This window comes from Acipenser ruthenus, chromosome 48, assembly GCF_902713425.1.
Source record: "Acipenser ruthenus chromosome 48, fAciRut3.2 maternal haplotype, whole genome shotgun sequence".
Lineage (NCBI taxonomy): Eukaryota > Metazoa > Chordata > Actinopteri > Acipenseriformes > Acipenseridae > Acipenser > Acipenser ruthenus.
In genome coordinates, this window is record NC_081236.1 from 6306145 (window position 1) to 6318317 (window position 12173).

Below are 12173 nucleotides of genomic sequence, written 5' to 3' on the forward strand. Positions count from 1 at the left end.
CCGCACCTGGGGACTGGCTGGAAGTTCTAGCTGGAAGTTCTCGGTTCGTTGCAGTTGGTGCTGACTAGCGTACTAGTTTAGTCTAGTCTTGAAGTGCTAATCACTGGGTCATCTGCAGCTTTTTGTTTGGTGCAGGTGACCCACACAGTTCTCACTATTTTCTGTAGGAGTTGAACCCTGATTGCAAGAGCCATACAAAACACAGGAGTGAGGAAGCTCATTAGTGCCATGAATATTTGTTGCGTTATTTCATAATAATTATTGTATTATTTCATAATTATTGTGTTATTTCAGGGCAGCAGTGTGGAGTAGTGGTTAGGGCTCTGGACTCTTGACCGGTGGGTTGTGGGTTCAATTCCCAGTAGGGGACACTGCTGTTGTATCCTTGAGCAAGGTACTTTACCTAGATTGCTCCAGTAAAAACCCAACTGTATAAATGGCTAATTGTATGTAAGATAATGTGATATCTGTATAATGTAATATGTTGTAACAATTGTAAGTCGCCCTGGATAAGGGCGTCTGCTAAGAAATAAATAATAATTTCATAATTATCGTGTTATTTCATAATTATCGTGTTATTTCATAATAATTATTGTGTTATTTCATAATAATTCGTTATTTTGCAATGAATCGATTGTTTTGGTAATAGACACTGCTCATGTCACTATTCCCAATCTTCTCTTTGCTTTAAAGTGAGTTGTATGCTTGTATTTAATGACAGGCTGGTACACGGTATTGATAGGTGAGAGACTCCATCTCTGCAGGGGACAGTAATAAAAACAAGACATTTTAGTTTTGAAGTTGCTAACTTGTTTATTATTTTATTATTTATTTATTTTTGCCATTTTTAAATATCCTTTACCAGACCTCTCTGTGTTTACAATGCTTCCCTATGCTTTACCAGACCTCTCTGTGCTTTACAATGTATCCCTATGCTTTACCAGACATCTCTGTGCTTTACAATGCTTCCCTATGCTTTACCAGACCTCTCTGTGCTTTACAATGCTTCCCTATGCTTTACCAGATCTCTCTGTGCTTTACAATGCTTCTCTATGCTTTACCAGACCTCTCTGTGCTTTACAATGCTTCCCTATGCTTTACCAGACCTCTCTGTGCTTTACAATGCTTCCCTATGCTTTACCAGACCTCTCTGTGCTTTACAATACTTCCCTATGCTTTACCACACCTCTCTGTGCTTTACAATGCTTCCCTATGCTTTACCAGACCTCTCTGTGTTTACAATGCTTCCCTATGCTTTACCAGACCTCTCTGTGCTTTACAATGCTTCCCTATGCTTTACCAGACGTCTCTGTGCTTTACAATGCTTCCCTATGCTTTACCAGACCTCTCTGTGCTTTACAATGCTTCCCTGTGCTTTACCAGACCTCTCTGTGCTTTACAATGCTTCCCTATGCTTTACCAGACCTCTCTGTGCTTTACAATGCTTCCCTATGCTTTACCAGACCTCTCTGTGCTTTACAATGCTTCCCTATGCTTTACCAGACCTCTCTGAATCATAGAATTATAATGTGATTAAAATAAGTGATAATTAAACACAACCTCCAACAATGCATGAAATATGGGATGGAAATCTGAGTTAATATGTAGAGAATTTTGCCACGATGTATTCCCCGTCATACGGTTTATAATCACCAACTCCTGAAACGACAAAGAAAAAGAGAATTCATTATACTTTATTAATTGCAAATAACACAGATATATATATATATATATATATATATATATATATATATATATATTAGTGCCTAATTAATAAGCATTTTTTTCATGTCTAACATGAGTTTTTTTCAAGATATTTCACTATTAAATGTCATATTTATTAAAGCAGAAAACAATACGGTTGCCACATTCAAAACCTATCCCTTCCTCTAGAGTTATTGATAGAAAAATGTTCCGAAATATTGAAAGGCTTTCTTGAAAAACAGCAAATGCTAAATTGTAGATCATTTCTTCTTTTGATGCCGAGTGTTTACAGACGTTCTATTTTTACCATCACTGAATTATCAATTAAACACAAGAAATAAATACAACACACACGTTAAAAATGTTCCCTATCTTATACTGGACAGAGCGATCTTGAGCAGAAATATATTTCCAATCTTTGACGCAGCAGGTGTCTTTTTCGATGAAGACGCTGTAAAGAAATGGTGCAGCTCTCTGTAGCGTGTGTTCAATTGTTTACCAGGAAGGAAGCAAACGGAAGCGACTGCCGGGTTCCTGAATGCAGCGCGACAGGCAGCGCAATCAGGCAATCGTTAGCTGTATTCATTTTACTAGTAGTCTTGTACCACAAGAGACAGGGAAACGGGGTCCACTGGACACTGCTATTAGTTTAGTGAGAAGACAGACACACAGCCACACACACACAGAGTCCTCTAATTAAACTGAGATCTGTACCTTGATCCAAAGCGTTACTCCCAGTGAGAAATTGCCAGTATGTTCGCTCCTCCGTGTTCCCAGCTAAAACTTGGATACTGGTGACAAATGGACCCCAGCTGCTTTGCTCCACAGTGAACCTAGAACCAGTATGAAAATGTGATCATTATTTTATATGAGGTTTGCAAACATCCCAAGTGCTTCTTATTATTGCAGTCACTCAAGTACTGTGTTTATTATTGTTTTGCTCAGTCTGTGTTGCTTTGACTGTGAGTTCAGGAGCTGCTCTTCAGTTTAGCTGCACTGATAGTTATTGTATTGTGAATCAGCCTTGGCTAGGACTACAACTCCCAGCATGCCTCTGCACCCGTGGCAATGGCAATGGATGCTGGGAGCTGTAGTTTTTTAAACTACAATGCGCTGTGCTGTGCTGTATTACACTTTCTGCATTGACTGAGTTCAGGAGCTGCTCTGCAGTTCTAGTTGCACTGCCATAGACGTGTGTAACACAGACTAGATCAGCCAGTCTTTACAGAAGAGACAGCCACTGCTATCTTGTGATCTGAGACTTTGGAGTTTTAATTTGTTGGCAATAAGCTAGCTGTGCACTAGATGGCGCTGTTGCTTTTTTTCTAATAGAACAGGGATGGTAATAAGACTCATGTTGTATAGCAGTGTAACCCATTCCAGGTTTTACTACCAGCTTGATTAGTCACAGTATGTCTAGGTAACAAGCTTAGATGTGGAATGGATCAAACTGCTATGCAATGATATTCTTATTTCCATCCCTGCATTGTAACTGCAATTTAATATCACTAAACTGGACTGGAATTATGTTGTAACTGCAGTTTAATATCACTAGACTAGACTGGACTGGAATTATGTTGTAACTGCAGTTTAATATCACTAGACTAGACTGGACTGGAATTACATTGTAACTGCAGTTTAATATCACTAGACTGGACTGGACTGGAATTACATTGTAACTGCAGTTTAATATCACTAGAATGGACTGGACTGGAATTACATTGTAACTGCAGTTTAATATCACTAGACTGGACTGGACTGGAAATACATTGTAACTGCAGTTTAATATCACTAGACTGGACTGGACTGGAATTACATTGTAACTGCAGTTTAATATCACTAGAATGGACTGGACTGGAATTACATTGTAACTGCAGTTTAATATCACTAGACTGGACTGGACTGGAAATACATTGTAACTGCAGTTTAATATCACTAGACTGGACTGGACTGGAAATACATTGTAACTGCAGTTTAATATCACTAGACTGGACTGGACTGGAATTACATTGTAACTGCAGTTTAATATCACTAGACTGGACTGGACTGGAAATACATTGTAACTGCAGTTTAATATCACTAGACTGGACTGGACTGGAAATACATTGTAACTGCAGTTTAATATCACTAGACTGGACTGGACTGGAAATACATTGTAACTGCAGTTTAATATCACTAGACTGGACTGGACTGGAATTACATTGTAACTGCAGTTTAATATCACTAGACTGGACTGGACTGGAAATACATTGTAACTGCAGTTTAATATCACTAGACTGGACTGGAATTACATTGAAACTGCAGTTTAATATCACTAGACTGGACTGGACTGGAATTACATTGTAACTGCAGTTTAATATCACTAGACTGGACTGGACTGGAAATACATTGTAACTGCAGTTTAATATCACTAGACTGGACTGGAATTACATTGTAACTGCAGTTTAATATCACTAGACTGGACTGGAATTACATTGTAACTGCAGTTTAATATCACTAGACTGGATTGGACTGGAATTACATTGCAGGGATGGTAATAAGACCCTACTGCACAGCAGTTTCTCCCATTCCAGGTTTTACTACCAGCTTGATCAGCCAGTGTGTCTAGGTAACAAGCCCAGTTGTGTCTTATTATTAAATGCCTAGTGAAACCACGGCTCTCAGATGTGCAGTTTTGAATGAAACACATAGTTAAAGCAAACATGGATTTTCATTGTAAGCCCATGGTATCTGGTACTGCTTTGGGTTAAAGGAACCTGTTTCTGAGCCTCCTGTCACACCCGCACTTCCTATGCAGCTCCTGTGCAGTTTGGAAACAAAGACATAGTTACAGTGAATACTCGTGCCTGAATTTTGCAGGTGATATCTTGGCCGCCTCCTCCATGACCTGCAGTAGCGAGGACCCCACAGGGACCGTCACCTCGATGCTGTCATTGAAGGAGTAGTGAATGCCGTCCTCCACTCTGTAGTGCACGGTGATTACACCCTCCGGGGCAGTGGGGGGCGCTAGAGGAAGCACCGACCCATCAAGTGTCTCTGTGTGGAGGAAAGAACAGTAAAGAAACTGGTTTTATTACTTGCACTGGTCTCAAGTTTCGCTCTCTCTCTCTCTCTCTCTATATATATATGGGGATTAGGAACCATTGGGACACAAATGCCACAGTTGCTAATTTTTGCCACTAGGGGGCACCACTGTGGTTACTGCCGCATATTTCCATGCTACAGGGTAGAAATAGTCCTGTCACTCGCAAGGCAGCTCAGTCAAGCAACATGAAGCTGACAAGTGTGCAGAGAGGTGAACTGGTCCAGTTCTTTTTTTTTTTTTTTTTTTACAGCAAAGGAAACAATGCCGAGGCAGCTCTCTGGGAATACCATAGAGTGCATAACATCCGCAGCGGGCCTTGTTCAAGAGCTGCTGTTCACAAGTTAATCAAAAAATTTGAGGAAACTGGTTGCACTTGTGATAAGCTTCATAGCGGCAGCCCACCGACACCAAGCAAAGTTGTCACTGAGATCAGCCACGCCGTAGCAGAACCAAACAGCACCAGCACACATGCTGTCACCCGCTGCCTGGATTTGCCCAATTCAACTGTTCCTAAGGCTCTTTGTTCAACTCGGATGTTTAAAAGCTGATCCATGTTCAAGCATTGGAGGAGACGGATTTCATCAGACGTGGCGATTTTGTGTTGCAGTTCTTGGCACGACTGGAATTGGATGACCAGTGGCCTGCTAATATCCTGTGGACAGATGAAGGGCACTTCACCGTGTCTGGAAGTGTGTTATCTGCTCAGAGACTAATCCACATGCAGCATTTGTGAGCCCCCTACATGATGTTAAACTGACAGTGTGGGGTGGCTGTACGGCTGACTTTGTTATTGGACCGTTCTTTTTTGAAGAGCCCTCAGCAAGGAGACCTCAAACCTGCACAGTCACTGCTGCACGATACCAGCCCATGCTGACAGCCCATGTCAGTCCTGTGCTGCAGCAGCGAGATGTGATAAACACTACCATCTTCATGCAGGATGGGGCCCCTCCGCATACTGATAACCAGGTGAATCATTTCACCTGGTTATCAGTAAGGGAATCATTTCCCTTTCCTTGTGAATGGCCACCTCGCTCACTGCACCTTACACCAGTGGATTTCTGGTTATGGGGGTACCTGGAGTCACGAGTGTACCGAGGGAACCCTCGCACAATTCCGGGCCTCAAGGATGCCATTGTCCAGGAGGTGGCCGGCATACCTGATGAGATGAACAACGCTGCCGTAATGGTCATTGTCACATGAATGCAATTCATTCTGGATCATGGAGGAGCACATATTGAACACTTATTATGTGATTATCAGAGGTAGGTCATAGTGGTGCCCCCCTGGTGACAACAATTAATAACTGTTGCATTTGTGTCCCCTGGTTCCCTTAACAACGGTATGCAAGTTCACCTTCCCGTCCCCTACTGTTTGTGCGATATGGTGCGTTGATGTGGTAAACCTACTTTCTAATCGCCCTGTATGTGTGTGTGTGTGTGTGCTCAAGCTCATCCCACACATACTCAGATGGACTGAGATATTCATTCATATACATACTCTGTCACCTTTCTTTCATTCTTTCTTTCCTTCTTTTGCGTGTCGGTGTCTGTCTCTCTCTCTCTCTCTCTCTCTCTCTCTCTCTCTCTCTCTCTCACTCTCAAAGTCCTTGCAGTCTAGCTTGTTCAGCTCCAGGTAGTTTCTGTTCTCCAGTGAGGGGGTGATCTGAGAAGCAGCCATGGGGTTCTCGAAGGATCCGGAACCAGCCCGCTCTAGAAGTGTCTGGATAGTTCTGGAACAGTCGTAGTTGGTGGAGGTGACTGACAGGGCCTGGGGAGAGACAGTGAGAGAGACGGTTGGTAGTGTCACAACATAGCCCCCCACCGATAACCAGGGAATGAATGTTCAAAACTTGCCTCATTAATAATAATAATAATAATATTATTATTATTATTATTATTATTATTATTATTATTATTCAGTCATTTAGCAGACACTTTTATCTAAATGACTTGCAGAGACTAGGGGGATGAACCATGCATCCTCTCTCTCCTCTCTCCTCTCTTTATTATAGATATGGAGTTTGACACAACTCTGTCAGCAGAGACAGGACCTGCACCTCCACCAACACATATGGCTCCTCTCTTCTCTCCTCTCTCGCCTCTCCCCTCTCTCTACTCTCCCCTCTCTCTCCTCTCTTCTCTTTCTCCTCTGCCCTCTCTCTCCTCTTCTCTCTCCCCTCTTTCTCCTTTCCCCTCTCTCTCTCCCCTCTCTCCTGTCTTTCTCCTCTCTCTCACCTTCTCTTCTCTCTCTCTCTCTCTCCTCTCTCTCACCTGCATGGCCAGTCCCGTGCTGTAAAGGTTCCCGATCAATCCGTCGCTCGTTGTCTCCTGGAGAATGTTCTTGATCAGACATTTTAGAGCATTCAGTATCTTCAGACGCAGAACCATACGATCAGGGGCCTTGATAGAGCGCTTCACGCAGGTCAGAGCCAGAACTGCAACCGAGGCTGTGTCTGAGAGGAGAGAGAGAGAGAGAGGTGTTTTATAATCTCCATAGTTTTATAAATTATTCAGCAGTGACACCAAACATGATTCAGACAGTCCCCCTGAGTTTCAGTCTCAATAGGTTTTATATACTATACAGCAGTGACACCAAACAAGATTCAGACAGTCCCCCTGAGTTTCAATCTCAATAGGTTTTATATATTATACAGCAGTGACACCAAACATGATTCAGACAGTCCCCCTGAGTTTCAGTCTCAATAGGTTTTATATACTATACAGCAGTGACACCAAACAAGATTCAGACAGTCCCCCTGAGTTTCAATCTCAATAGGTTTTATATATTATACAGCAGTGACACCAAACATGATTCAGACAGTCTCCCTGAGTTTCAATCTCAATAGGTTTTATATACTATACAGCAGTGACACCAAACAAGCTTCAGACAGTCCCCCTGAGTTTCAATCTCAATAGGTTTTATATACTATACAGCAGTGACACCAAACAAGCTTCAGACAGTCCCCCTGAGTTTCAATCCTAGCTCCAATCTCCGTAGGTCTCTTACCCACTGAATATTTCTCTCCATATGAAAATCCTCCGTTATCCGAAGCTTCAATCAGACTCTGCACGCTGTGTGATGTCACTGGTTTTCCCATCATGCACAGCGCCAGTATGTCAAGGCTCACCTGATAATAGTTGGTGAGGGGAACGTTCTTGGAATCTATAAAGGAAAGTGGGAGGGACTTTAATAAGGGTTAGTTTTAAAATGGTTTGTTTTTGTAATATGCTTGACCACACCTCTCTGTGCTTTACAGTGCTTCCCTATGCTTTATCAGACTTCTCTGTGCTTTACAATGCATCCCTATGCTTTACCACACCTCTCTGTACTTTACAATGCTTCCCTATGCTTTACCAGACCTCTCTGTGCTTTACAATGCTTCCCTATGCTTTACCAGACCTCTCTGTGCTTTACAATGCTTCCATATGCTTTACCAGACCTCTCTGTGCTTTACAATGCTTCCCTATGCTTTACCAGACCTCTCTGTGCTTTACAATGCTTCCCTATGCTTTACCAGACCTCTCTGTGCTTTACAATGCTTCCCTATGCTTTACCAGACCTCTCTGTGCTTTACAATGCTTCCCTATGCTTTACCAGACCTCTCTGTGCTTTACAATGATTCCCTGTGCTTTACCAGACCTCTCTGTGCTTTACAATGCTTCCCTATGCTTTACCAGACCTCTCTGTGCTTTACAATGTATCCCTTTAACTGGTGTTCACTGAGGTTTAAACATTTTAAAACATCATAGCTGGTACCTATCCCCTCTCCCCTGTCTCCTCTCCCATCTCCCCTCCTCTCTTCTCTCTCTCCCCTCTTCCCTCTCCCCTCTCTCATCTCTCTTCTCTCTCCTATCCCCTCTCCTCCCTCTCTCCGGTCCTCTCCTCTCGCTCTCACCAATATTGTCAATCTCTTCCTTCAGTTTTTTTTCCAGCAGTTTTCTGAGGTCCATGACCTTCTTTCCCCCTTTAAGTCCTGGGGCTGGAGTTAGAGACGGGTCCGCACAGGAGGCCTGCATAGCCAGACAGTATAAAGCCACGGTGCCTGAGGAGAAGGGGAGGCCTGGATAGGAGATAGGGGAGAAAGAGGGGAGGAGAGAGAGGAGAGAGGAGAAAAGTGAAGGTGAGAGGAGTTAGTTGTTTGTAGTTTAGTTTGTTGAATGTTAGTTGGTAGTTAGTTGATAGGTAGTTGGTAGTTTAGTTAGTTGGTAGTTGGTATTTTAGCGTGATTTAGTAGTTTTTAGTTTGATACATTTTAGATTAGTTTTGTTCATTGTTAGTTGGTAGTTTAGTTGGTTAGTTGGTAGTTAATTAGTAGTTTGGTTAATAGTATAGTTGGTTCATTGTTAGTTAGTAGCTAGTTTAGGTAGTTGGTAGTTAATTGGTAGTTGAATGTTAATTATAGTAGCTAGTCTGTAGTTCAGTTATTTAGTTAGTAGTTCCATTGGTTAGTTGTGAGTTTAGTTGGTAGTTTAGTTAGTAGTTTAGTTAGTAGTATCATTGGTTAGTTGGTAGTTAGTTGGTAGCTAGTTTGTAGTATAGTTGGTTGTTAGTTTAGTTGGTAGTTAGTTGTTAATTTAGTTGGTTGGTTGTTGAGTTGCTTTCTTTACCTTCTTGGACTCTCTTCACTGCATCAACCTGCAGTCTACCCAGCATGCCTCTCTCTGTGTCACTGTCATGATGGCTGGCCAGACGCAGAGCCAGGAGAATGCTGGGATTGGGGGTGGAGCCACTGGCAGAACTGCTGTTCTCTGATTGGACCATTATATTGAGGAGCCGAATCACCTGACCTGTCTGAATCTCTGAGACAGCTGAGAGAGAGAGAGAGAGAGAGAGAGAGAGAGAGAGGAGAGGAGAGGGAGGCAGAAATAGAGGAGGCAGGGAGGAGAGAGGGAGGGGAGAGATAGAGGAGGAACAGTACATTAATGAAAGATACAGGGGCTGAAGCAAAAACTAATTGAAACTGCATTGAGAGATTTCTATTAAGAACTATAAATGATAATAATGAGACACACACTCGCAGTTACACACAGAGACATGCACACACAGAGACATGCACACACAGAGACATGCACACACACAGAGACATGCACACACACACAGACATGCACACACAGAGACATGCACACACAGAGACATGCACACACACAGAGACATGCACACACACACAGACATGCACACACAGAGACATGCACACACACAGAGACATGCACACACAGACATGCACACACAGAGACATGCACACACAGACATGCACACACACAGAGACATGCACACAGAGACATGCACACACACAGAGACATGCGCACACACACAGAGACATGCGCACACACACAGAGACATGCACACACACACAGACATGCACACACAGAGACATGCACACACAGAGACATGCACACACACAGAGACATGCACACACACAGAGACATGCACACACAGAGACATGCACACACACAGAGACATGCACACACAGACATGCACACACAGAGACATGCACACACAGACATGCACACACAGAGACATGCACACACAGAGACATGCACACACAGAGACATGCACACACACAGAGACATGCGCACACACAGAGACATGCACACACACAGAGACATGCACACAGAGACATGCACACAGAGACATGCACACACACAGAGACATGCACACACACAGAGACATGCACACACACAGAGACATGCACACACAGACATGCGCACACACAGAGACATGCACACACACAGAGACATGCACACACAGACATGCGCACACACAGAGACATGCACACACACAGAGACATGCACACACACAGAGACATGCACACACAGACATGCACACACACAGAGACATGCACACACACAGAGACATGCACACACAGACATGCGCACACACAGACATGCACACACACAGAGACATGCACACACAGACATGCGCACACACAGAGACATGCACACACACAGAGACATGCACACACAGACATGCGCACACATGTTTGCATTTCTATATTTGTGGGGACTTCTCATAATAATAATAATAATAATAATAATAATAATAATAATAATAATTCATTTTTATATAGTGTCTTTCATAGTGGACCACCATCACAAAGCGCTTTACAAGATACGAGACTAGGGTGTGTGAAATATGCATCAGCTGCAGAGTCACTTACAACAACGTCTCACCCGAAAGACGGAGCACAAGGAGGTTAAGTGACTTGCTCAGGGTCACACTGTGAGTCAGTGGCTGAGCTGGGATTTGAACCGGGGACCTCCCTCATTGACTCTCACTATAGTCAAACTCCAGTAAAACAAAACTCCACACAGGGTGAATGTGGACATCAAACTTTTTTTTTTTTTTTTTTGAAGGCAAATTTTGTTCTTAAAAAGGTGTTTTACAACGGCATTTTTTCAGGAATTACTATCTTTGTGGGGACATTTTCTCAAATTGTGTCCGCACATAGATAGTAATACCTGCCCTCATAGAGACACAGTCACACACACACAGAGACACACATACATACACGAACACACACACACACACACATACTGAGACACACACACATACATACACAGACAGATAGACACACACACAACACATAGACACAGACAGATAGACACACACAACACATAGACACAGACAGCTACACACACACACACAAACACACTCTCTGGTCTAGTTAATACAGAGGCATCATTATTCAGCTATTAATAGCAAGCGGTTCATTGTGTACTCACAGCACTGCAGAGCGACCGGGAGCCAAACAGAGAGCTGCAGCAACACAGCCAGAGCCCCCCTCACACAACCCACTGCCATTCTGTCTATCTCCTGTCTTTATCCCTCCTTTCTTTTTCTTTCTTTCTCTCTTCCTTTCTTATTTTGCAGCAGATGATCCTCTTTCTTTCTTTCTGTCTTTAATTCTGTACTGTCACCAAGTCGAGGGAGTCTTTCCCCTTGGGAATGATGATACTGGTATTTCGCTCTCTCTCACTCCCTCTCTCTTATATAGTCACCTCCAGGAAGTCTTTTGCTCCTGAAGGTTTTCTCCCTCCCACTATTGTTGCCTTTCCTAGTCAATGCTGGTGTTGAATCACCTGATGCTAATCACACTCGCCCCCTCCCCGCATCGCTCACCCCTCCCTCGCCCCCAGTCATTATATCACCAACCTTCAAGAAAGTGATTGTGTGAAGAACAATAGAAACTCTAAACTGGGGGTCGGCATGGGTACCCGAAAACCCAGGTAAAACACGGGTTGTAAATTACCCGACGCTACCCGGGTCACTTTTATTAATTTGAGAATTTGAAGAAAATGTAGAAAACATGGCAATGCAGCGCGGGTCTCTGGCCGATGTAACAGACAACGTTAAAACAAGATTTTTCATGAAGCCTTTTCTTAAC

At 43.1% G+C, this 12173-nt stretch overlaps 1 protein-coding gene across 1 annotated transcript; it reads right to left on the bottom strand.

Annotated features, from left to right (window-relative positions):
• Positions 1-797: 797 nt before the first annotated feature.
• On the bottom strand, positions 798-11738 carry LOC131721239 (transcobalamin-1-like). Its single transcript, XM_059014693.1, has 9 exons — positions 11512-11738; positions 9397-9597; positions 8685-8849; positions 7796-7951; positions 7060-7241; positions 6385-6556; positions 4551-4740; positions 2419-2537; positions 798-1659 (listed from the first exon to the last, which is right to left on the bottom strand). Exons 1-9 carry the CDS (start codon positions 11588-11590, stop codon positions 1598-1600), a joined length of 1326 nt encoding a protein of 441 aa, XP_058870676.1. The 5' UTR covers positions 11591-11738; the 3' UTR covers positions 798-1597.
• Between the last annotated feature and the right edge of the window lie 435 nt (positions 11739-12173).

Excerpts from the sequence above, each read along its gene's own strand:
- LOC131721239 (XM_059014693.1), bottom strand. The coding sequence starts at position 11,590 with ATGGCAGTGGGTTGTGTGAGGGGGGCTCTGGCTGTGTTGCTGCAGCTC. Across the intron at positions 9,598-11,511 it reads CCCGGTCGCTCTGCAGTGCT|CTGTCTCAGAGATTCAGACA; the intron begins GTGAGTACACAA and ends TCTCTCTCTCAG. Across the intron at positions 6,557-7,059 it reads GCACGGGACTGGCCATGCAG|GCCCTGTCAGTCACCTCCAC; the intron begins GTGAGAGAGAGG and ends GTCTCTCCCCAG.